At 49.7% G+C, this 23,536-nt stretch overlaps 1 protein-coding gene across 4 annotated transcripts in view; it reads left to right on the top strand.

The window, feature by feature from the left end:
- LOC115111117 (uncharacterized) overlaps positions 1-23,536 on the top strand; it is a 177,014-nt gene that overhangs the window by 152,738 nt on the left and 740 nt on the right. The window contains exons 12-15 of one of the 4 annotated variants that reach the window (XR_010461573.1): positions 14,895-15,042; positions 16,077-16,169; positions 16,484-16,606; positions 18,246-18,308. Coding sequence is in view for 2 of the 4 variants with exons in the window: in XM_065011947.1 (XP_064868019.1) it covers positions 14,895-15,042; positions 15,745-15,923 (327 nt within the window). In the remaining 2 variants the exon portion in view is untranslated. Of the gene's footprint in view, positions 1-14,894; positions 15,043-15,744; positions 15,947-16,076; positions 16,170-16,483; positions 16,607-18,245; positions 18,309-23,536 lie in introns of those variants that run through there. The other 3 variants (XR_010461574.1, XM_065011948.1, XM_065011947.1) reach the window with 3 other exon arrangements.

The raw sequence follows: 23,536 nt of genomic DNA, 5'->3' as shown, positions 1-23,536 counted from the left end.
GAAACAGTAGGCTTTAAATCTATTCTGTGCTCGGAGTCTTGTGGCGCAAACCTCCCTCTGTGAGACCACCACTGAATAGAACAAAAAAAATCTAATCAAACAATGTTTTTTCAGAAGTAAATGCTAGTGTAGAAGCTTTTGGTCCAGTGTGTCTGATGCTGTTCATTGATTAGCTCAGCTATGTGGGTTTGTTTTAACATTTCTGGCCTCAAAAGACTGACTTAATGCACCCCGGAAGAAAAACGATGGAGGCAGCCTCCTCTCTGCTCTTTCATGAGGACAACGTCTCAGGCGTGTCCCGCTCTTTCAGTGTGTCTGTGTGTGCGCGCGCAAAAGCCTCTTCTTGTACACTGTCAAAAGCATGAAGTGTTTTTCAATGGGGCACTGTTGTTGGTGGCTGAGCTCTATGTCTCTCCCATTCTAGTAGTATTTAGATTTCATATGTGCGTTATACTCCTCATCTCTTCCCCATTCTCCCGTTGGTCTTTGTGAAGTGGGAAGATTTTCCATTGTTAATTTGCTCCTTTCTCTCTCCTTTTCTATGCTGGTCTCAGAACAGTTTTTTCCTCTCTGAGTAGACTATGTACAACAATGTATTCTGATATTTGCTACAACTCCATGGCTTGGTTTCTATAGGATTCTTTTCTCATACTGGCTTTGTATTGGTGTTTGAAGTTGTGTTTTAGTGGTGTGCCTGAGTGTTTGTCTCGTGGTCGTCGTGGGTTTCTGTGGTTTAGCAAAGACACTGTGTGTGTGACAGTTGAGACAGACGTGGACCCATGACACAAACCACTACAGTCAGCGTGTACATCAGAGTGACCTTCTGGACCAGGCTGGAGTTCACATACAAGCTTTTTCTCCTGGAAGTACAGAAGCTATTAGATGTAATCGCGAGCTTGTTGTCTTTTATATTTCCTATCTGCTAGAATTCATTGATAGTTTGATAATGCAGGGGTTCACTGAGTGCAAGAACTCTAACCATATGATAAGATATTGGCAACGTGTTTGAAGGCTGGTGGTTTTATTTGGTACATGAGTGTATTATTTGTTCCTGGCACTGTTATGTTTCATTGCTTGGTTAGAGGGCATGCTTCCAAAGTGTTATTCTCAGCTGTAGTGGAGAGTAAAGAAGGGAGAATGAGGAGAGGACTGGGGCCGGGGGCTCTCTGATGGAGGGAGGAGTGTGGAAAGATGAAGATAGGGAGCGTTGTTTTGCCAGGCCAGTGTGGCAGAGCTGTTGTGTCTGGCCCTGTGCCAGCCTGGGCAGTGTGCCCACGGGGAGGCAGTGTGTAGCCAGCGCTGTGCCACAGACAGAGAGGCATAGAGACAAAGAGAGAGGCTGGTAAGAGGACTGACTGACTGTCAGGGGAGTCTGGGTTGAAGTGACACTCCCCCCTGGGGTGTGATGGGTGGGCAGGACCAGCGTGAGAGAGAGAGAGAGAGACTCACATATCTATTGGGTGAAATACCATAGTGTGCCATCACAGCAGCAAGATATGTGACCTGTTGCCACTAGAAAAGACTAACCAGTGCAGAACAAACACCATTGTAAATACAACCCACATTTATTTTCACTTTTGTACTTTAACTATTTGCACATACAGTGGGGCAAAAAAGTATTTAGTCAGCCACCAATTGTGCAAGTTCTCCCACTTAAAAATATGAGAGAGGCCTGTAATTTTCATCATAGGTACACTTCAACTATGACAGACAAAATGAGAAGAAAAGAAATCCAGAAAATCACATTGTAGGATTTTTAATGAATTTATTTGCAAATTATGGTGGAAAATAAGTATTTGGTCAATAACAAAAGTTTATCTCAATATTTTGTTATATACCCTTTGTTGGCAATGACAGAGGTCAAACGTTTTCTGTAAGTCTTCACAAGGTTTTCACACACTGTTGCTGGTATTTTGGCCCATTCCTCCATGCAGATCTCCTCTAGAGCAGTGATGTTTTGGGGCTGTTGCTGGGCAACACGGATTTTCAACTCCCTCCAAAGATTTTCTATGGGGTTGACATCTGGAGAATGGCTAGGCCAATCCAGGACCTTGAAATGCTTCTTACGAAGCCACTCCTCCGTTGCCCGGGCGGTGTGTTTGGGATCATTGTCATGCTGAAAGACCCAGCCACGTTTCATCTTCAATGCCCTTGCTGATGGATTCATTCATTCTTTCCTTTACACGGATCAGTCGTCCTGGTCCCTTTGCAGAAAAACAGCCCCAAAGCATGATGTTTCCACCCCCATGCTTCACAGTAGGTATGGTGTTCTTTGGATGCAACTCAGCATTCTTTGTCCTCCAAACACGACGAGTTGAGTTTTTACCAAAAAGTACTATTTTGGTTTCATCTGACCATATGACATTCTCCCAATCTTCTTCTGGATCATCCAAATGCTCTCTAGCAAACTTCAGACGGGCCTGGACATGTACTGGCTTAAGCAGGGGGACACGTCTGGCACTGCAGGATTTGAGTCCCTGTCGGCGTAGTGTGTTACTGATGGTAGGCTTTGTTACATTTTACATTACATTTACATTTAAGTCATTTAGCAGACGCTCTTATCCAGAGCGACTTACAAATTGGTGCTTTCACCTTATGACATCCAGTGGAACAGCCACTCTACAATAGTGCATCTAGGTCTTTTAAGGGGGGAGAAGGATTACTTTATCCTATCCTAGGTATTCCTTAAAGAGGTGGGGTTTCAGGTGTCTCCGGAAGGTGGTGATTGACTCCGCTGTCCTGGCGTCGTGAGGGAGTTTGTTCCACCATTGGGGGCCAGAGCAGCGAACAGTTTTGACTGGGCTGAGCGGGAACTGTACTTCCTCAGTGGTAGGGAGGCGAGCAGGCCAGAGGTGGATGAACGCAGTGCCCTTGTTTGGGTGTAGGGCCTGATCAGAGCCTGGAGGTAGTGAGGTGCCGTTCCCCTCACAGCTCCGTAGGCAAGCACCATGGTCTTGTAGCGGATGCGAGCTTCAACTGGAAGCCAGTGGAGAGAGCGGAGGAGCGGGGTGACGTGAGAGAACTTGGGAAGGTTGAACACCAGACGGGCTGCGGCGTTCTGGATGAGTTGTAGGGGTTTAATGGCACAGGCAGGGAGCCCAGCCAACAGCGAGTTGCAGTAATCCAGACGGGAGATGACAAGTGCCTGGATTAGGACCTGCGCCGCTTCCTGTGTGAGGCAGGGTCGTACTCTGCGGATGTTGTAGAGCATGAACCTACAGGAACGGGCCACCGCCTTGATGTTATTTGAGAACGACAGGGTGTTGTCCAGGATCACGCCAAGGTTCTTAGCGCTCTGGGACGAGGACACAATGGAGTTGTCAACCGTGATGGCGAGATCATGGAAAGGGCAGTCCTTCCCGGGAGGAAGAGCAGCTCCGTCTTGCCGAGGTTCAGCTTGAGGTGATGATCCGTCATCCACACTGATATGTCTGCCAGACATGCAGAGATGCGATTCGCCACCTGGTCGTCAGAAGGGGGAAAGGAGAAGATTAATTGTGTGTCGTCTGCATAGCAATGATAGGAGAGACCATGTGAGGTTATGACAGAGCCAAGTGACTTGGTGTATAGCGAGAATAGGAGAGGGCCTAGAACAGAGCCCTGGGGACACCAGTGGTGAGAGCACGTGGTGAGAGACGGATTCTCGCCACGCCACCTGGTAGGAGCGACCTGTCAGGTAGGACGCAATCCAAGCGTGGGCCGCGCCGGAGATGCCCAACTCGGAGAGGGTGGAGAGGAGGATCTGATGGTTCACAGTATCGAAGGCAGCCGATAGGTCTAGAAGGATGAGAGCAGAGGAGAGAGAGTTAGCTTTAGCAGTGCGGAGCGCCTCCGTGATACAGAGAAGAGCAGTCTCAGTTGAATGACTAGTCTTGAAACCTGACTGATTTGGATCAAGAAGGTCATTCTGAGAAAGATAGCGGGAGAGCTGGCCAAGGACGGCACGTTCAAGAGTTTTGGAGAGAAAAGAAAGAAGGGATACTGGTCTGTAGTTGTTGACATCGGAGGGATCGAGTGTAGGTTTTTTCAGAAGGGGTGCAACTCTCGCTCTCTTGAAGACGGGAGGGACGTAGCCAGCGGTCAGGGATGAGTTGATGAGCGAGGTGAGGTAAGGGAGAAGGTCACCGGAGATGGTCTGGAGAAGAGAGGAGGGGATAGGGTCAAGCGGGCAGGTTGTTGGGCGGCCGGCCGTCACAAGACGCGAGATGTCATCTGGAGAGAGAGGGGAGAAAGAGGTCAGAGCACAGGGTAGGGCAGTGTGAGCAGAACCAGCGGTTACTTTGGTCCCAGCTCTCTGCAGGTCATTCACTAGGTCCCCCCGTGTGGTTCTGGAACTTTTGCTCACCGTTCTTGTGATCATTTTGACCCCACGGGGTGAGATCTTGCGTGGAGCCCCAGATCGAGGAAGATTATCAGTGGTCTTGTATGTCTTCCATTTCCTAATAATTGCTCCCACAGTTGATTTCTTCAAACCAAGCTGCTTACCTATTGCAGATTCAGTCTTCCCAGCCTGGTGCAGGTCTACAATTTTGTTTCTGGTGTCCTTTGACAGCTCTTTAGTCTTGGCCATAGTGGAGTTTGGAGTGTGACTGTTTGAGGTTGTGGACAGGTGTCTTTTATACTGATAACAAGTTCAAGCAGGTGCCATTAATACAGGTAACGAGTGGAGGACAGAGGAGCCTCTTAAAGAAGAAGTTACAGGTCTGTGAGAGCCAGAAATCTTGCTTGTTTGTAGGTGACCAAATACTTATTTTCCACCATAATTTGCAAATAAATTCATAAAAAATCCTACAATGTGATTTTCTGGATTTTTTCCCCTCATTTTGTCTGTCATAGTTGACGTGTACCTATGATGAAAAATTCCAGGCCTCTCATCTTTTTAAGTGGGAGAACTTGCACAATTGGTGGCTGACTAAATACTTTTTTGCCCCACTGTAATATGACATTTGAAATGTCTTTATTCTTCTGGAGTGTAGTGGCTATTTCACTTGCTTTGGCAATGTAAACATATGTTTCCCATGCCATTAATGCCTTTCAATTGAATTGCATTGAGAGGAGAGATAAAATGGCTGATGTTGGATAGTGCCATGTCATTATGTGCCTTAGCGACTCCATGGACATCATTGCCTATTTAGTGTCTGCATTTTTCGTTAATCTCCAATGCATGGAACATATGCAGACTGTAGTGGACAATGGGGATTTTGAGCAATTAATGCTATTTATGCAGTCGTTTATAGTCTCAAATAATACGGCTGCTAGTCTGTGCAGAGGTTGTTGTTTTTCATTCACTCAGTTGTTTCTCCTTTCTCAGTGTCAATGCTTGAATAAACAGATGCTTCATGGGTAAAATGCTATCTCCCTGGTATGTGTGCATTTAAATAGTGTTTGCTTTTCAAAACCCTATCCCTCCTTTCCCCCTCTTTTCCCTCTCTCCGTTTCCCTCTCCCCCTCTCCACTCCTCTTTGTATCCTTAAAATATTCTGCACATCCCGCAGCAGTTCCGCATCGCAGATATCCCTAATATAATCTATGTGTCTGAATACTAATTTATACCGTCAGGATAAAATAAATAGTCTACAGTTAATCATGGGGAGCCGGCTCCTGGCCTGGCCCAATGATTTATGAAGTGCGCGTAGGCATTCTGCTACACATTTTTCTTAATTTATTTTAATCTGTCTTTCAATACATTTTCCTGGAAACGTCTTAATGATGTCAGAGGTCTGTGTCAATGACCCTGGCTCAGGGAGCAGTGCTCTGGTGGTGGAGAGGTAGGGGTGGGGGGGTCCAGCCTGACAAGGGCACTTTCAGGCACACCCCTTCACCCCTCCCTCCCACCTCCCTCTCCACACACCACCTCGGTTTCATTTGCAGCCTTGGTGTCTGTCTGTGTGGTTGTCTGTGCGTCCATTTGTCTTTCTGTCTGTATGCCTTGCTGTCTGTGTGTCTATGTGTCTGTCTGTTTCTCCTATCAGCATTTCTCCTATCTTTCCCCTCATGACTGTGTGTCCATGTGTTTTCTGTGGGGGCTCCTGTTCCACTAGACTGCTCTCTTGTTTATTTAGCTGTCTGGTCCTGTGTGAGCAGTAAGATACAGTAACGTAGCAGTAAGGTTCTGGGTAATCCATACCTCTGTGTGGTCAGAGCTGTTAGCCAGGCCAGGGGCTGGAGGTGGGTGGTTGGTGATGCTGGGCATGGTCCACCATGGGAGAGAGAGCCCCTAGCTCTCTCCCAGACAGCAAAACACTTCACATGATTAGATGCATTTTCTCCACCCTTTCTTCTCCTCTCAAATTAAAGCCGATGCCTCCTCTACTTGTTATGCGCTGTCGACCTCCGACAATTAGTGCGGAGCGTGCCCGACCTGACGCTCGGAGAGCCCTGGTAGGGAGAAGGCGGGCAGGCGCTGAGCCTCCGCCCTAACCACGTCCGTCCGTCTGCCAGCTTCCCAGACAGACAGAGGCAGCACACAGCTCGTCAGAGCAGGGCCCCATTAGGGACATCCACACATCTCTCTGCATCAGGATGCTCTCATTTACCTCCTCCAGATCCTACCATTCATCTCCTCTGGGAAAAAAAAGATCTCCCATCAAGCGGCCAAGCATGGTTGGCTGCAGTGGCTATCCTGAAAGAGGAAAAAGAATGATTTAATTTCGTCTCCTTTTTGTCTCAGTGGTCTACTCACTTTGTTCATACACACATCATTACACACAGAGGCCTGGTTTTCATCTCACGGCCAGGCAGGCTGAGGCTGAGATCAGGGCTCTAAGTTAGCCATGCGGCCGCAACCAGGCTATCGCTGCAGATCAATACCTGTGGTCAGGACGGAGCACGCCGTGCTTTGCTGTGCTACGCCTCCTAAATAGGCCCTGCAGGTCCCACTATAAAACACCTCACAGGCCAGCCTGGCGGACCCATAAATCCATACAGTTTTTTTCTTTCTATTGGAGCGAGCCAAGAGTAGCAGGGCTGGGTTAGGATAGGGTGGTCCATGAACAGAGGTCTAGAGGTTAGGGAGTATGACACTAGGGTGGTTCCAGCTGTTAATCTGTATCCTTAGAGACCTATAATCAATAAGCATTGGCCAGGGAAAGGACAGGTTGGGATTTGTGTTGTGTCTTTGGAAAATAAACATACACTCCTTGATTTGGGCCAGAACAAGCACACTTGTTTAGTTCTTGTGTTGGGATCGCTAGTCTGGAGTGTTTTACTGTGGACTGGGTTACAGGGCTGGATGGTGCTAGTATCAAATCAAATCCAAGTTTATTTGTCACGTGCACAGAATACAACAGGTGTAGTAGACCTTACAGTGAAATTCTTACTTACAGGCTCTAACCAATAGTGCAAAAAAAAGGTGTTAGGGCAATGCTGGGCTACAGCAGGGCTGGATTGTGCTAGTATGCTGGACTACAGCAGGGCTGGATTGTGCTAGTATGCTGGACTAAAGCAGGGCTGGATTGTGCCAGTATGCTGGGCTACAGCAGGGTTGGATTGTGCTAGTATGCTGGACTACAGCAGGGCTGGATTGTGCTAGTATGCTGGACTACAGCAGGGCTGGATTGTGCTAGTATGCTGGACTAAAGCAGGGCTGGATTGTGCCAGTATGCTGGGCTACAGCAGGGCTGGATTGTGCCAGTATGCTGGGCTACAGCAGGGCTGGATTGTGCTAGTATGCTGGACTAGAGCAGGGCTGGATTGTGCTAGTATGCTGGACTACAGCAGGGCTGGATTGTGCTAGTATGCTGGGCTACAGCAGGGCTGGATGGTGCTAGTATGCTGGGCTACAGCAGGGCTGGATTGTGCCAGTATGCTGGGCTACAGCAGGGCTGGATTGTGCCAGTATCCTGGGCTACAGCAGGGCTGGATGGTGCTAGTATGCTGGGCTACAGCAGGGCTGGATGGTGCTAGTATGCTGGGCTACAGCAGGGCTGGATTGTGCCAGTATGCTGGGCTACAGCAGGGCTGGATTGTGCTAGTATGCTGGGCTACAGCAGGTCTGGATGGTGCTAGTATGCTGGGCTACAGCAGGGCTGGATGGTGCTAGTATGCTGGGCTACAGCAGGGCTGGATGGTGCTAGTATGCTGGCCTACAGCAGGGTTGGATGGTGCTAGTATGCTGGGCTACAGCAGGGTTGGATGGTGCTAGTATGCTGGGCTACAGCAGGGCTGGATGGTGCTAGTATGCTGGCCTACAGCAGGATTGGATGGTGCTAGTATGCTGGGCTACAGCAGGGCTGGATGGTGCTAGTATGCTGGGCTACAGCAGGGTTGGAGTGGGTAAGATGTGTTCCAGATGAGAGCCTGGGGACCTGCCAGAGACAGAGAGAGACAGAAGGCTGATTCTCCTCATCTCTCTCCTTCAACCCCCCAGGCTGTGTGTGTGTGTGAGTGCCTCTGTCTCTGTTGGCCTGCTCCATGCATTAACCAAACAGATAGCCACCAACTTTAATTACCTTTGCTTCCACTTACTCACCCCTGATGCCCTCAAACTCCATCCACCGTTCTTGCCTCCGTCGCTTGTGCAAATGAAAGAGGAATAGGGGAGAGAAAGAAGAGAAGCATAATTACGTATTTTAGTGGAGTGCGGCAGAATGCCTTTTGCCAAATGACTCTAATTCCAAATAGTTAACAAGATTTTTCTTTTTAATAGAGCTGAATCCGTGTGACAGCAAATAGCTTTCCCATTTGCAGCCCTTAATGGCTTTTCATACTTTGCTCTTCCAATAAGCAGTAAACTCGGAAATTAATATTGCACGCTGTGTTATGATGCAAATGGGAGCGAGATAGGAGAGCGGTACCTTCATGCAGAAAGCTCTGATTAGATCCATAATTGCTTCAGTGGGATGAAAGCATTTCTCCCGTTCGTTTGAATTTGTTTTCTTTTTATATATATGTATATTTTAAGCCTCGCCATTCGCTCCGGCGTCAGAATCGACAGAATTGTTTTGTTATCTTGTTGTTTTGCGTTTTTAAGTCAATGCTAATCAGTGGTAATTGTGGTTGGAAGAAAAACACTCCTCCACAAAGTCTTTGTCTATGTGGAAGTTTGTTTATGTGACCTTTCACTGTATTCACTATACATTGGTGAATATTTTTACTGTGTTCAGATCTGTAGAATATGGTTTAAGATCCTAAAGGTAGATTCTATCCTTGGAGCGTCCCACTAAAACACCTCTATTTCATCTGATCATACTGTAAATGGACATTTAGCTGCTTTATGGGTCACCCAGTTACAATGTGTTTGAACCAATTTGAACCAACCAGCCTCCTCTTTCCAGGAAAACACATGAGGCGCAATCTAGATATATTTGTGCAAGGTGTCTCATAATTAACATCTGATCCAAGTCATTTAGTTTCCAATTCCATTTTACACGTCCTCAAATATTAAGCCTGGTCTGTGCATAAGGTATTGACATCCACGGGGTTGTCATGTTAATAGAACATATACATTTATTATATGGCTTGACCCTGATCAAAAATTCAACTCCTAACGGCACCCTGAGGCATCTGGCTCTCATCCTTGCTCTTTCACAAGCCACTTCAATCTCTCTGTCATATTCAACATCTCGCCCTCCCTGTTGACTCACTGCATATCACTGTAGCAGGCTGTCCTGTACCGCAGACATATGTGTTTGTCTGTTCATGAGCGTATACATTCCACCTGCCCATATTGTCTGATTTACTGCATTCCCAGCCCAGCTATGTTATAACACTGTCATATGCTTTAAATGCAGATTATACCTTAAGGCTGTAAATACGCCACAGCACAGCGGCCTGCCCCGATGCCTGACTCTAGCCAGCCCAGCCCACAGAGCCTGTCTTTGGGGAGAGAAGAGCGTCCTGCCTGCTTGGAGCCCCAGCCCCAGACATACAGCCACACTGACCTTTGGACAGAAATAGCTAATAAATGGGTCTCCGATTGCTGCCAGCTATTGAGGTTAAGTGTCCTTTGGTCTGCGGGGCTTCAATGTAGCGCTGTGCAGCCGAGGCTGGCTGGGTCACGTGACCAACGCGCACACACACACACACACACATCTGATTCCCTCTCGCCGGCCGTGTCGTCATGGCAACGCTTCATTTATTTTTCAGCGTGTTCCTATTTCACCTGTCACTTCGATAATTGCCACAGAATTTTCCAGCGCATCACGGAAGAAATTACGATGATGATAATAATAAGACAATATTTATGAGCCAAATGACTGACAGACAAGTGTAGAGAGATGAAGAAATGTAGAAAGGTTTCATTAGTATAGAATATTAATGCAGGGACAAGGCCTTTTTGGGACTGATAAAGCTTGTTCCCTTTTGTCTCACGGGCTTTAGCTCATTGCCTGTGTGACTGGCAGCGGAGTCTGAATTTCCATTGTTTTAATTGGGTCACCCTCTCCTCCATGTCGCCTCTCTGGTGAGCATCTCTCTGCTTAATCAGTTCTACAAGACTGTCTCGCTAGCCGAAACGTCCTAAACATCCTGTGACCCTCACAACTATTGATGTTATGCTTTTAGAAGTATTGATAAGACCAGCAAACGTAATGTCCTTTGTCACGGTGCTGTGTTCATTATTGGCCTGAGAGAGAGAGAGAGAGAGAGAGAGAGCTGGTCTCATTCTCACTGTATAGCTTGAAATTGACAGCAAGCTGTGAAAGCCAGAAAGCTGTGAAAGCCAGCTACTGAAGTGAATAAGAATGATGCATTTCTTTAATTGGCTGTGGTAGCATTTGTTTACTGAGGTTATTGACAAGATGTTGGATATGTTCTATGTGCATAATTAAAGTGGGGTGGGGATATTAGTGTGCTTGTTATGTTAGGTGCATTGAGTGCATTCTGGACTTGGTCGATATGTGTCATATTATCACGTCCTGCTGCTTTGAATGATTCTCATAATGCACTAGCATATAAAACATATTTTCTCATCAAAGTGTTCCAGACCTCATTTGAGATTTTAAAGTCAATATCTACTTTCAAAATATTGTAACTCAAATGAGTCTGTGTTTGTAACGATAACAAATGCCCTACCCTGTCGGGGTATTTTAGAATTAGAACATAAAAATGTGAAATTATTCTTGTTGCTTTGCTTGATAAAACAAAGACACGAAAGCAAGCGTCCATGTTGGATTTATATGTGTGCTTTGGGGGAATGTCAGTCGAATTAATTGATTTGCCCATATTTGTCAGAAAAGAGTAAGCGCCTAACCCCAGCTTGCATTATTAAAGCTAATACCACAGTGGTTTCGGCAAGTCCTCTGCCGTGAATCAAAGTCTGACACGGACTGATGATGTATGGATATATTATTCCGAGCGTTGCATGGGGCTCTGAGCAGGGCTCTTGCCCCCCATCCTGCATCAGCAGCCCCACCCCATCCCCCTGGAGGGTACCTGTGTTTTCAAAGTAAAGACCACTTAGAGAGTAGCCCGGGGCATCTGCATACTGGAGTGTCCTGTGTTACACATTAGAAGCCTGTGTCCAGGTCAGCAACATAAACACTCTCAACAGCCCCTGTCTCCCCCTCCGCCCCGGATACCCCAAATACAGAGAGGGGAAACGGCTTACACAGACAGGCCACAGTGTGGGTCAGATGGTCTTTAGGGACGTGACCACGTAATAACCACTCTCTGAGAACCTCAGCTCAACCCTGAGGTGAGCTTTCATAGACAATATGGAGAAAATGCCTAGATTAAATTAAATTGCCATTACATATTTAAAAAGCATTCAAGAGCTTTTCTCTAGAGAATGAGGAGATATTCAGTCCAATTGAAAGCATTGTGACTTTTACCTGCCTAGCGTAGCAGAGTAACCCCTTCTTACTTATGTAGCCTGTCCCAGCAGACAAACACCCAGTACGTCTCAGAACACGGCAGCATGTCTGCTAACAAATACACTACTTAATGAGCTTCATCTAGTGGAAATTGAAAAGCACTTGTGGAAATAATGAACACTTAAACGCTGAGAGGATGGGTGAGGGGCGGAGGGAGAAGAAGATGGGGCGCGCTTTTTGACATGTGGGATCAAAGACAGCATAGACTAAACGGGGGCGTATGAGAAGGAGCTGGGACTGTGCAGTGTACAGGGTGCACTGGGCTGACATCTTGGGGGTGAACAGCAGACACAACAGGCAGTAAACATCTCCCCCGTGGGTGAGGCCTCGGCAGAGGGTGAGACGGGGTTAACGATCAGACGTCTCGTTCAATCCCCCCGGTGGAGTAAATGGGTTTTGATCAGGCGCCAGGAAGGAGCAGAATAAGCTGCTTTCATAGGCAGGCTTTACCATTTGTCAAGACCAACAGTTTTAATATTTTAAAAAACAATCCTATTACCGAACAAAAATAGAGCAAGGATACCGGGAAACCTGCAATATAAATGTTTAATGGCAGTTTCTGCATATAGCTTTTGTATCTACATATATAGCTTGGTTGGTTGTTGAGGGAAAAACAAGGAGTATTGCTTCACTGCTCCTTTGTGTGGATGCAGGCAGAGAGAGCCGGAATTGAATGGCTGGGAAGGACATTAGAATGTCTTTACTGCCTTTCTCATTTCTGTATCTCCCCACCTGCCGAGATGGAGGTGTGAGGAATAGCATCATTAAGGTAATGTGCCTGGGAAGGCAATGAGTTGAGATCTAACGTGGGCAGGTTCCTCGGCTCAGCCACCAGAAGCTTTAAATGCCCAATCTACAGTGACCTTTACCGCAGAGAGAGGAGAGAGCTTTGGAACTCACACATAAACACACACACAGCCCACCAGACATATTGAGCAACGCATATAATGTACACATTTAACATATAGATTATTGTGTTAAATGGCTTCTAAATGATGACTGTTTTATTTGTTTGGAGATAAAGATCCGTCCAGTGTGGATATGAGTGTGTAATTGGAGGTTTGTGTCTGTCTGGGATCAGTTAGTCTGGAGTGTTGCAGCCTCCACAGCGTCGCCAAACTCCAGGTTGTCTGTCAGCTGAGATGCAGAGCGGAGCCCTTTCATGTCACCGGCAATCTCCCTGACAGAGTGGCAGAATGAGGGCAATTATAAATCACTTAGTGAGTGTGTGTTCCAGTATCAGATGGACCGCTGGACCAGACCAGCAGCACAGAGGCACCGGTATGCCTCTGTTGCTGTAACCCTCTTCCATCAGCAGCACCCCCGCCAGGGAAAAGACCATGAGGGGGGTTTAGTCAACCCCTGTCTTAGTGTCCAAGCACAGCCAAGCCAATCATTCCTCAGCCCCGTCCCGTCCCGTCCTGTCCTGCAGCTAGAGTCAACAGCCCTCCTTACACACTCTCGTTCTCTTTTAATGTGTCGTTTCACTGTGTTTGTAGGCAATCAGGAGTGACCAGGGGTTATTTTCTTGTTTGGTCGTCCAATGTGTGTTTTGTTTGGGCTGAGGTCTTGCTGATGAATTTCACATTTTCCAGGGTGGTTGACCAATGAGTGGTGTGGGTCTAGGGGAATGTGGCCGGTGGTGTTTTTCTTTAATAAGTCTAGAGGTGAGGGGAACACACCATGTGATCAGTCATCCTGTCAGGATGCTCGACTCTGATTAGCCCAGTACTCTGGCTGACATATCTGACCTGCCACACTCCACGATGTCAAACGACTGACTCCGGTTCACCTAATGACTATTTTTAAGTTAGCCAAAAAGTCATCTTTTGTGACCTATCGTGAATCAAGTTTGTTTATCGGATTCATCTCTTACGAAAAGCTGAAAAACATCCATCTCTTTGTTGTGGCATTTTCAGAGTTTTCAGTAGATAAGGTCACAGACGTACTAAAATACACATCATCAAAATATATCGCCCTCCATGATTTCACTGGTCCGTCTGATTATCTCTGGGAATCCTTTTGTTTCACCTGTCGTACGGAGGGTAGCTCTTCTAGCAGCATTTTATTAGTCCTAGTTGCTCCAGGCCCCCTGGCCTTGAAGCCTCTCTGTAGCTCCCCCACTACCCCCATGTCCCTATGTCCCCTGCTCCCCTTGTCCTGTCAGGGGTGTGTCTGAGGCAGCCTAGTGCTGTTGGTGGCTTTGGGCCTCCGTCAGAGACTCCAGAATAGATCTTTATTTACAGCACAGAAGTTGAAAACAGCTGGTCAATCCATTTAGCCTAAGGCCACTGATTTGTTCGTATTTACTACAACACCCAAAGAAAAGCCGGGTTTTTCCCCTCTCTCTTTCCTATTGATCCGGCGCTTAGGAAATCTGCTCTGCTGTCTAAACACTATTGATCCCTCCCTCTCGACGGCAGGCTACCCGCACCAGTGTATAAAGGGACTGGATGAATTGAAATTTCATTTCCGACAACTTGTTCCTGTTATTTCTACCCATTTTTTGAGGGTGGGGAACATGCGCTGGCGAGACGATAGGTGGTTGGCGGAGGGAGGAGCAGTGGGGCGAGACTCGCTATGTCATACCAGACCGCACCGTAATGTACAACCATAAACAGGCCAGCCACACACACAGTCCCCAGCCAGGAATGAATTCCTTGTTGAATAAGTTCCCAGTGATCATTATGGGCTATTAGGGCCTGCCGTAGGCCAGCCTGCCCGGCTCTCTCTCAGGCCTCTCAGCAGCCAGCTGAATGGAGAGTCACAGCTACATCACAGAGCCAGCCAACACCCACAGAGAGAGCTGGACCTCAGCGCCAACATCCAGACCTCTCAATCATATGGATCGTATGGAGTTTTATAGCCAAATTAAGAGTCTTGTGAGGAACTACCTAACATGTTCTCTAGTCTGATGATGTTCTCTAGTCTGATGAGCTGCTGGTTGTCAAGCCTTTAGTTTAGCAGGATGCTGTTGCCTATGGTTTCAACCAGGACCATACCTTACCTCCCATGAGCAAAAGTTGTCTGTACAGTGTGTGTGTGTGTGATTGACATGATTCTTCTTTCTATGTCCTCTAGCTGCAGGACAGGAGTGCTGAGGTGCAGAGGCTCCAGAGGTCATTGGCTGAGCTACATGGAACGAGAAATGGAGTGGGAGAGAGAGACATCCGCCCTGCAGGGCCAGCCGGGCCTTGCCAGAGAGGAGCTCCACAGCGCCATCCTCAGGGTGAGCCCCGAACTGCATCCTGCCCCTCCGCAGCGATCCCCATTGTGTTCCACTCAGACGATTAGCACTGAGATATAGTGGTACATAAAAGGGGAGGCCCTGTTTTAATTAACATAAATATTAGTATAATGACGTGAAGCCATCCCACGTTCCATTTCAGGCTCTTAGTGTTAATACCTATTTTAATACATTATCATTACCGCCATCATAATTCTTATTATGGTAACTGTAATTATTCGATTTATGACAGAATTATTATTTTGTTCCCTGCAGCCATTTCCTCCCCATAAAACCACATTTTCCCTTGTGTATGGCGCTCTCGGTCTCCCCCCTCAAAAATATTGAACGGGCACTGATAAAGATAAACACACAAACACCCCAGCCTGATGGCTCCCGCGCCTGTAAAACACTCAATCTGAATTGCATATCCGCCTGGCGACCAGGCTTGTCATAAGCCGTATTAAGAAAAATGGTCACACGGTTTGACATAAATTGGAAAATGACATTTGGAAAGCGGCCGCTGCTGTGGAAATTAGAGATATTAAAATTATAAATCAGTGTCTGGATGTGCAAGGGGGTGTTGAGGAGAGGCTGAATGTTCTCTTTATCTCCCATGTCCCTCTTTCTCTCTCTCTCTCTCTCTCTCTCTCTCTCTGTGTCTGTCTGTGTTTCTCTCGTGTCTCATTCTTTCTCTGGGGACAGCAGAGGGGGCCTGGTCCTACAGGGACAGAGGCCCGGAGAAAGTGCTCCTCTCTGGCTCAGCGACCCTCTCTCTGCTCCGTAGGGACAAACACTCCCTCTCATTTGGCAGTGAAAGTAGAGGATATTGTCTGTGCTGGCGTAGTGTCCTGTCAGCTGATTTAGCAGCTCTCACGCTCTAACCTGCTAATGGATCATTTCAGAGGTGTGATATGCATAATGCAAAGATATCCGCTGACACCTTTAAAAACAGACACTTCCCTCTCCCATGTGTGCCTCACCTCTGCCCCCCGGGTGTGTGCGTGTGTGTGTGGTTATTTGTGTGTTTTGAGCAGAGGCAGGCACAGCAGCAGAAGGAAGAGCTGTTTGGTGAGCTGCAGAGGGAGGTGGACAGACTGAAGAATGGGAGAGAGGAGATGCGAAAAAAGGTAATTGAGTGCTTTGTCAGTTGACAGGATCAGTAACGCACGCACGCACACACGCACACACACACACACACACACACACACACACAGAGCTTACAAGAAAGGCATTTCACTGTACTTGTGCATGTGACATTAAAACATAAATCTTGAAAAACACACACGCTGTCTATAACAACCTTCCTTTGCTCAATGAAGAACAGTAACCCCACTCATATAAACATGTGTGTACCTTCAAGTACCTTCAACTGCTCAATAAGTTGTGATTCTTTATACTGCCTGACTGGACTGCACATCCCTTCCTTTCACTGAGCTCAAAGAGAGGCTCCACAAAAGACTGCAACTGCTGTGGGGCTGCGTGCCTTGACACTGCCGACCCTGAGCTATTGAGGAAAAAAAGACGTCTGCTTTAAGATGAGGCTCAACTGTGCTACCTTCAAGGCGTGAGTTAAAGCTCTTTTCATCCCAAGTGCAGGGAGAAAACATGACCTATTTGTGTCCTTGGGGCAGGAATTGTTGCATTCAGATACAGGGTATTTGTGTTGTGAGAGAAGAGGTCAAGAGTGATGTCATCCTCCTTGGATCTGAAAGAAGAGAGGTCACCTCTATAAGAGCAATCCCACCAAGACTGGGTTCATGTGCCATTCTCTGCCCCCCGACTCTCAAGATGTTCACACTCAGATTGAACTATCACTTAAGAAGTTTCTGAAGATTTCATTTCCATCAGGCAAGTCTTTCCTTGCTCAACAGCTGCTGTTTACCATAAAGCGCTCTCTAAGGCCTCCACTCAGTACGGCTTCATTTCCCTAACTGCCAGAGTTCCAGTACAGCTGAATGTCACCTCCCTGCCAGGGGCCACTGTTATTAAAGCCCGGGGGCCCCAGGGGTCTGAGGTACCTGCGTCAGCCTCTCCCGTCCTGGTAGTCAGGTCTATCGCTGTCGCTTCCCACTCTTCTCCTACACACACCCTCGCCCCTGCCATCCCTCACCACGCCCTCGCTCGCCCCCGCCATCCCTCGTTCCCGCCCTCCCTCGCCCACGGGCCCCTCTAGCCCCTGCCTTCCCTCGTTCCCGCCCTCCCTCGCCCACGGGCCCCTCTAGCCCCTGCCCTCCCTCGTTCCCGCCCTCCCTCGCCCACGGGCCCCTCTAGCCCCTGCCCTCCCTCGTTCCCGGCCTTCCTCACCCCCGCAATGCCTCGCCCCTGCCCTCCCTCGTTCCCTGCATTACCGCTCCCAAACTGCCCAGCCACAGCACCCCTTCAATATTTCAGCACTTTCTACTCCTGCCGTAAGTTTTTGCTGTTCTCTCTTAATATTTAAAGAGGTATTCCTGAAGAGGTCAAAGAAAGAAAGGAGAGGCACTTTGTTTTATTAAGGTTTCAGATGCTTTTCACTCCAGGTCTATTGAGGAGAGAGAGGGGGGTAAAGGGGTACAACCACTCAGTAGGACTAGATAACAGCATTAGTTATTCATCTGGACTGGCCTAGACCTGTTGTTGAATGCCAGGAGACTTAGCACTATTGAGAATATGAACGCTATTAAAGTCCCAGTACAGTCAAAATTCTGTTTTTTGTTTCATATTGTGCAACAGCTGATGAAATTAACACTGTAAATGTGTGAAAAACTCTGTAAATGTGATCATTGTTATTTCTTAATTCTGGTTGGAAATACAATCTACACAATACTTTATAATCTGCAGGTTTTGCATGGGTGGAGTTGTGGCTTTCTTGGTGACATCACCAGGTGGTAAATGAGTTAATAGGTCAATAACAAGGAGTTCCAAACCTCTCTGCCAATAACAGCTAGTTTTATTTTCCCCCCTCCCCACTCAGACCACTCCCAGACAGTCCAAGCAAAATTTCAGCTTGAGAAATAGTTTTTGGGTAAAAAGCTATTTTTTGTTTCTTTTTGATCATTTTAATGGAAAACTATTACAGTAAGGTACTTAATTGTTACTCAGAGCTGATTTGATATTGATATAAATTGGCTGCATTGGGCCTTTAATTATGTGCTTGTTATAACAGCCCTTCTGTGTAACCTCCCACTCTATGTACTTAACATGTTCTGTGTGTTTCTTCTCAGCTTTGTGGAAGAGAAGAGGAGCTGAAGAGGCTGAGAGACGAGCAGCATCAGCTCAAGGACAAGGTCTGTGGCTCTGGGCTCTGGCTGACACCTTTGTGCTTCCCCCGAACAGGATGACACACAATGCTGCTTAACAAGGCCTCTCCTCTCACGCTGCTGTGTTGTGAGGTGCCTGACTGACTGACACAGAGTGGGCATCTTCTAAAGCCTGCTTTCAACCCTTCAACTTCAAATTCGCCTCTTAAGCAGTGGGAGCCGACGTGTAATGAGGCTTTTGGTCGGCCCTTAAAGGCCATAAGAGTGGGTCAGGAGTGTTCCCGGGGATTGGTGTGGTGTGTGTGTGTCTGCGTGTATGCACATGTCTACTGGGCATGGCCTTGGCATCCCACACTAATGAGAGCTCAGACAGGCACCTGTCCCAGTCAATAGAGCCACAGGAAGGTAGTGGGTGAAAGTGGGACAGAGCAGACAGAGGGAAGACCTGGGACAGAGCAGAGGGAAGACCTGGGACAGAGCAGAGGGAAGAACTGGGACAGAGCAGAGGGAAGACCTGGGACAGAGCAGAGGGAAGACCTGGGACAGAGCAGAGGGAAGAACTGGGACAGAGCAGAGGGAAGACCTGGGACAGAGCAGAGGGAATACCTGGGACAGAGCAGAGGGAAGACCTAGGACAGAGTAGAGGGAAGAACTGGGACAGAGCAGAGGGAAGACCTGGGACAGAGCAGAGGGAAGACCTGGGACAGAGCAGAGGGAAGACCTGGGACAGAGCAGAGGGAAGACCTGGGACAGAGCAGAGGGAAGACCTGGGACAGAGCAGAGGGAAGACCTGGGACAGAGCAGAGGGAAGACCTGGGACAGAGCAGAGGGAAGACCTGGGACAGAGCAGAGGGAAGAACTGGGACAGAGCAGAGGGAAGACCTGGGACAGAGCAGAGGGAAGACCTGGGACAGAGCAGAGGGAAGACCTGGGACAGAGCAGAGGGAAGACCTGGGACAGAGCAGAGGGAAGACCTGGGACAGAAGGAGTGATAATCTGTAGAGGGAGAGAGGGAACAAGAGAGAAATAGAAAAGGGTCAGACGGGCGTTTTAGGTGGTCTGCAGGTCTGCGCTAGATCCCTGTGTGAGGTGAGTAACCCCGGACGAGTGTCGAGCTCTGGGCCTGCGTGTTTTTACAGCGCGGCTTCACTGTGCTCTGGGACCGCAATAAACCACAGCCTTCAAAGCACAGCCAAGCTCCACTAACTGCTGAGTGCTTCTCTGGTGGTTGGACAAGATTACTCTCAAAACAAAGTGCAGACAGGTTGATTGATAGAAGGGTCTGTAGAGGTGCGCGCCACAGTGTTTATTCACACCCTGCTAACACTCGTTTGTTTCATTCACATGGACTTTTATGTGCTGATCCTGTTACTGTGTGAGTTTGTCAGTTCATAAAGAATAGTCCTGCTCTTTAAGTGGGTTTTAGTGGAAACTCACTAGGGCAGTTATAGATGTGTTGTTTTAACATCCTGGGAACTAGCTGTGACAGGAGGGACAGTCTGCTCTGTGCCACAGCAGACACCGTGATGACGAGCGTCGGACGTGTTTACATGAGTGTCTGTACTATGTCCTTGACCGTTAACGTGTGTGTTCTGAGTGTTTGTGAGTTGTGTTACTATTTGTCTCCTGACTGATATGAATGACTGAAGGGACAGGGAGCTGTGGGAGGAGAGTGCCCAGTGGGACAGGGAGCTGTGGGAGGAGAGTGCCCAGTGGGACAGGGAGCTGTGGGAGGAGAGTACCCAGTGGGACAGGAAGCTGTGGGAGGAGAGTACCCAGTGGGACAGGGAGCTGTGGGAGGAGAGTACCCAGTGGGACAGGGAGCTGTGGGAGGAGAGTGCCCAGTGGGACAGGGAGCTGTGGGAGGAGAGTGCCCAGCGGGACAGGGAGCTGTGGGAGGAGAGTGCCCAGTGGGACAGGGAGCTGTGGGAGGAGAGTGCCCAGCGGGACAGGGAGCTGTGGGAGGAGAGTGCCCAGCGGGACAGGGAGCTGTGGGAGGAGAGTGCCCAGCGGGACAGGGAGCTGTGGGAGGAGAGTGCCCAGTGGGACAGGGAGCTGTGGGAGGAGAGTGCCCAGTGGGACAGGGAGCTGTGGGAGGAGAGTACCCAGTGGGACAGGGAGCTGTGGGAGGAGAGTACCCAGTGGGACAGGGAGCTGTGGGAGGAGAGTGCCCAGCGGGACAGGGAGCTGTGGGAGGAGAGTGCCCAGTGGGACAGGGAGCTGTGGGAGGAGAGTGCCCAGTGGGACAGGGAGCTGTGGGAGGAGAGTACCCAGTGGGACAGGGAGCTGTGGGAGGAGAGTGCCCAGTGGGACAGGGAGCTGTGGGAGGAGAGTACCCAGCGGGACAGGGAGCTGTGGGAGGAGAGTGCCCAGCGGGACAGGGAGCTGTGGGAGGAGATTGCCCAGCGGGACAGGGAGCTGTGGGAGGAGAGTGCCCAGCGGGACAGGGAGCTGTGGGAGGAGAGTGCCCAGTGGGACAGGGAGCTGTGGGAGGAGAGTGCCCAGCGGGACAGGGAGCTGTGGGAGGAGAGTGCCCAGCGGGACAGGGAGCTGTGGGAGGAGAGTGCCCAGCGGGACAGGGAGCTGTGGGAGGAGAGTGCCCAGCGGGACAGGGAGCTGTGGGAGGAGAGTACTCAGTGGGACAGGGAGCTGTGGGAGGAGAGTACCCAGTGGGACAGGGAGCTGTGGGAGGAGAGTGCCCAGCGGGACAGGGAGCTGTGGGAGGAGAGTGCCCAGTGGGACAGGGAGCTGTGGGAGGAGAGTACCCAGTGGGACAGGGAGCTGTGGGAGGAGAGTGCCCAGTGGGACAGGGAGCTGTGGGAGGAGAGTGCCCAGCGGGACAGGGAGCTGTGGGAGGAGAGTGCCCAGTGGGACAAGGAGCTGTGGGAGGAGAGTACCCAGTGGGACAGGGAGCTGTGGGAGGAGAGTACCCAGTGGGACAGGGAGCTGTGGGAGGAGAGTACCCAGCGGGACAGGGAGCTGTGGGAGGAGAGTGCCCAGCGGGACAGGGAGCTGTGGGAGGAGAGTACTCAGTGGGACAGGGAGCTGTGGGAGGAGAGTACCCAGTGGGACAGGGAGCTGTGGGAGGAGAGTGCCCAGCGGGACAGGGAGCTGTGGGAGGAGAGTGCCCAGTGGGACAGGGAGCTGTGGGAGGAGAGTACCCAGTGGGACAGGGAGCTGTGGGAGGAGAGTGCCCAGTGGGACAGGGAGCTGTGGGAGGAGAGTGCCCAGCGGGACAGGGAGCTGTGGGAGGAGAGTGCCCAGTGGGACAAGGAGCTGTGGGAGGAGAGTACCCAGTGGGACAGGTAGCTGTGGGAGGAGAGTACCCAGTGGGACAGGGAGCTGTGGGAGGAGAGTACCCAGCGGGACAGGGAGCTGTGGGAGGAGAGTGCCCAGCGGGACAGGGAGCTGTGGGAGGAGATTGCCCAGTGGGACAGGGAGCTGTGGGAGGAGAGTACCCAGTGGGACAGGGAGCTGTGGGAGGAGAGTGCCCAGTGGGACAGGGAGCTGTGGGAGGAGAGTGCCCAGTGGGACAGGGAGCTGTGGGAGGAGAGTGCCCAGTGGGACAGGGAGCTGTGGGAGGAGAGTACCCAGTGGGACAGGGAGCTGTGGGAGGAGATTGCCCAGTGGGACAGGGAGCTGTGGGAGGAGTTTGCCCAGTGGGACAGGGAGCTGTGGGAGGAGAGTGCCCAGTGGGACAGGGAGCTGTGGGAGGAGAGTGCCCAGTGGGACAGGGAGCTGTGGGAGGAGATTGCCCAGTGGGACAGGGAGCTGTGGGAGGAGAGTACCCAGCGGGACAGGGAGCTGTGGGAGGAGATTGCCCAGTGGGACAGGGAGCTGTGGGAGGAGAGTGCCCAGTGGGACAGGGAGCTGTGGGAGGAGAGTGCCCAGTGGGACAGGGAGCTGTGGGAGTGGAGGGACCGCTACCATGCTGTCTCAGAGGGACTGAGGCTGAGGGAGGCTGGGCTTGAGGAGGTGCAGAGGGCCAGGGACACGGCAATCAGAAGCCTGAGACTACAGGAGGAGAAGACCCACAGTCTGGGGGCCCAGAGGCAGGAGCTGCAGCACAGCCTGGAGGGCCTACAGGACAGTGGCTGGGGCTGGGGAGGTACAGGGAGCAGGGTTGAGGGTGTGGGGGGGGTCGAGGGACGGGTAGGAAGAAGAGGGGAGAGGTGGAAGGGAGTCTAGACCTGGGGAGGTGGAAGGGTTCTAGGAGCTGTGGGGGTCGGAGGGAGGGAGCAGGGTTGGTGTTGCTGCAGTGTGTGTGTAGTGAGGGCCCGGTCAGGCTCCATCACATCAGGTCACTGGGGTCTAATTAAGCTGAGCTCCACGTTAGGCTGCAATCTGCAGACATGTACAAGAAATTAGATTTGTTTCCCACTCCTCGCTTTCAAGTGCACGGCCGTGTTAAAATGCATATGACCCCCGTGGTTTTAATTACCATTTTGTGCTTAGCAGGCTGGTTAATGACGCTCCTTAATGGGCTCTGTGGAAATTAGCCTCTGTGGAAATTAGGAGAATGGATATATATTTTCTTTACTGATGTGTTTCTTTCTTGTCCTTTTATTGTTTCTTGTGATAAAAGGGACATTATAACTCATTTAACTACCACTGTTAGGAATAACTCCTGTAGGTCAACTGAAAAGCACTCAGCCATATCCCTCTCACAATCAGAATGTTCTATGTGGAAATAAGGCTCCTCTGTTTCAGAGTGAGGCCTGTGCTCATTGGAAGGCACAGCGCTCTGTGAAAGCATGTGTGTTGAACCTCAGACTGACCTTGTGGTTCTCTGATCATACTCCTGTGTCTGTCTGTCTGTATGTATGTATGTATGTATGTATGTCTGTCTGTCTGATCATACTCCTGTGTCTGTCTGTATGTATGTATGTATGTATGTATGTATGTCTGTCTGATCATACTCCTGTGTCTGTCTTTCTGTCTGTCTGTATGTTGTCTGTCTGCTCATACTCCCGTGTCTGTGTCTGCTCATACTCCCGTGTCTGTCTGTCCGTCTGCTCATACTCCCCTGTCTGTCTGTCTGCTCATACTCCTGTGTCTGTCAGTCAGTCAGTCAGTCAGTCTGTCTGTCTGTCTGTCTGTCTGTCTGTCTGTCTGTCTGTCTGTCTGTCTGTCTGCCTGCGTTGGGGTTGGAATCCTCAGCCACTCTTTAGATACCCCAGTCTACAGCCAGCCCTCTCCTCCCCAGCCCACTCACCCATTCCACATGTTTCCAGTATCAGTGTTGTTGTTAATTG

The sequence above is a fragment of the Oncorhynchus nerka genome, linkage group LG27 (genome assembly GCF_034236695.1).
Source record: "Oncorhynchus nerka isolate Pitt River linkage group LG27, Oner_Uvic_2.0, whole genome shotgun sequence".
Lineage (NCBI taxonomy): Eukaryota > Metazoa > Chordata > Actinopteri > Salmoniformes > Salmonidae > Oncorhynchus > Oncorhynchus nerka.
The sequence above is the reverse complement of the archived record's forward strand: the minus strand, read 5'-3'. Positions and strand labels throughout refer to the sequence as shown.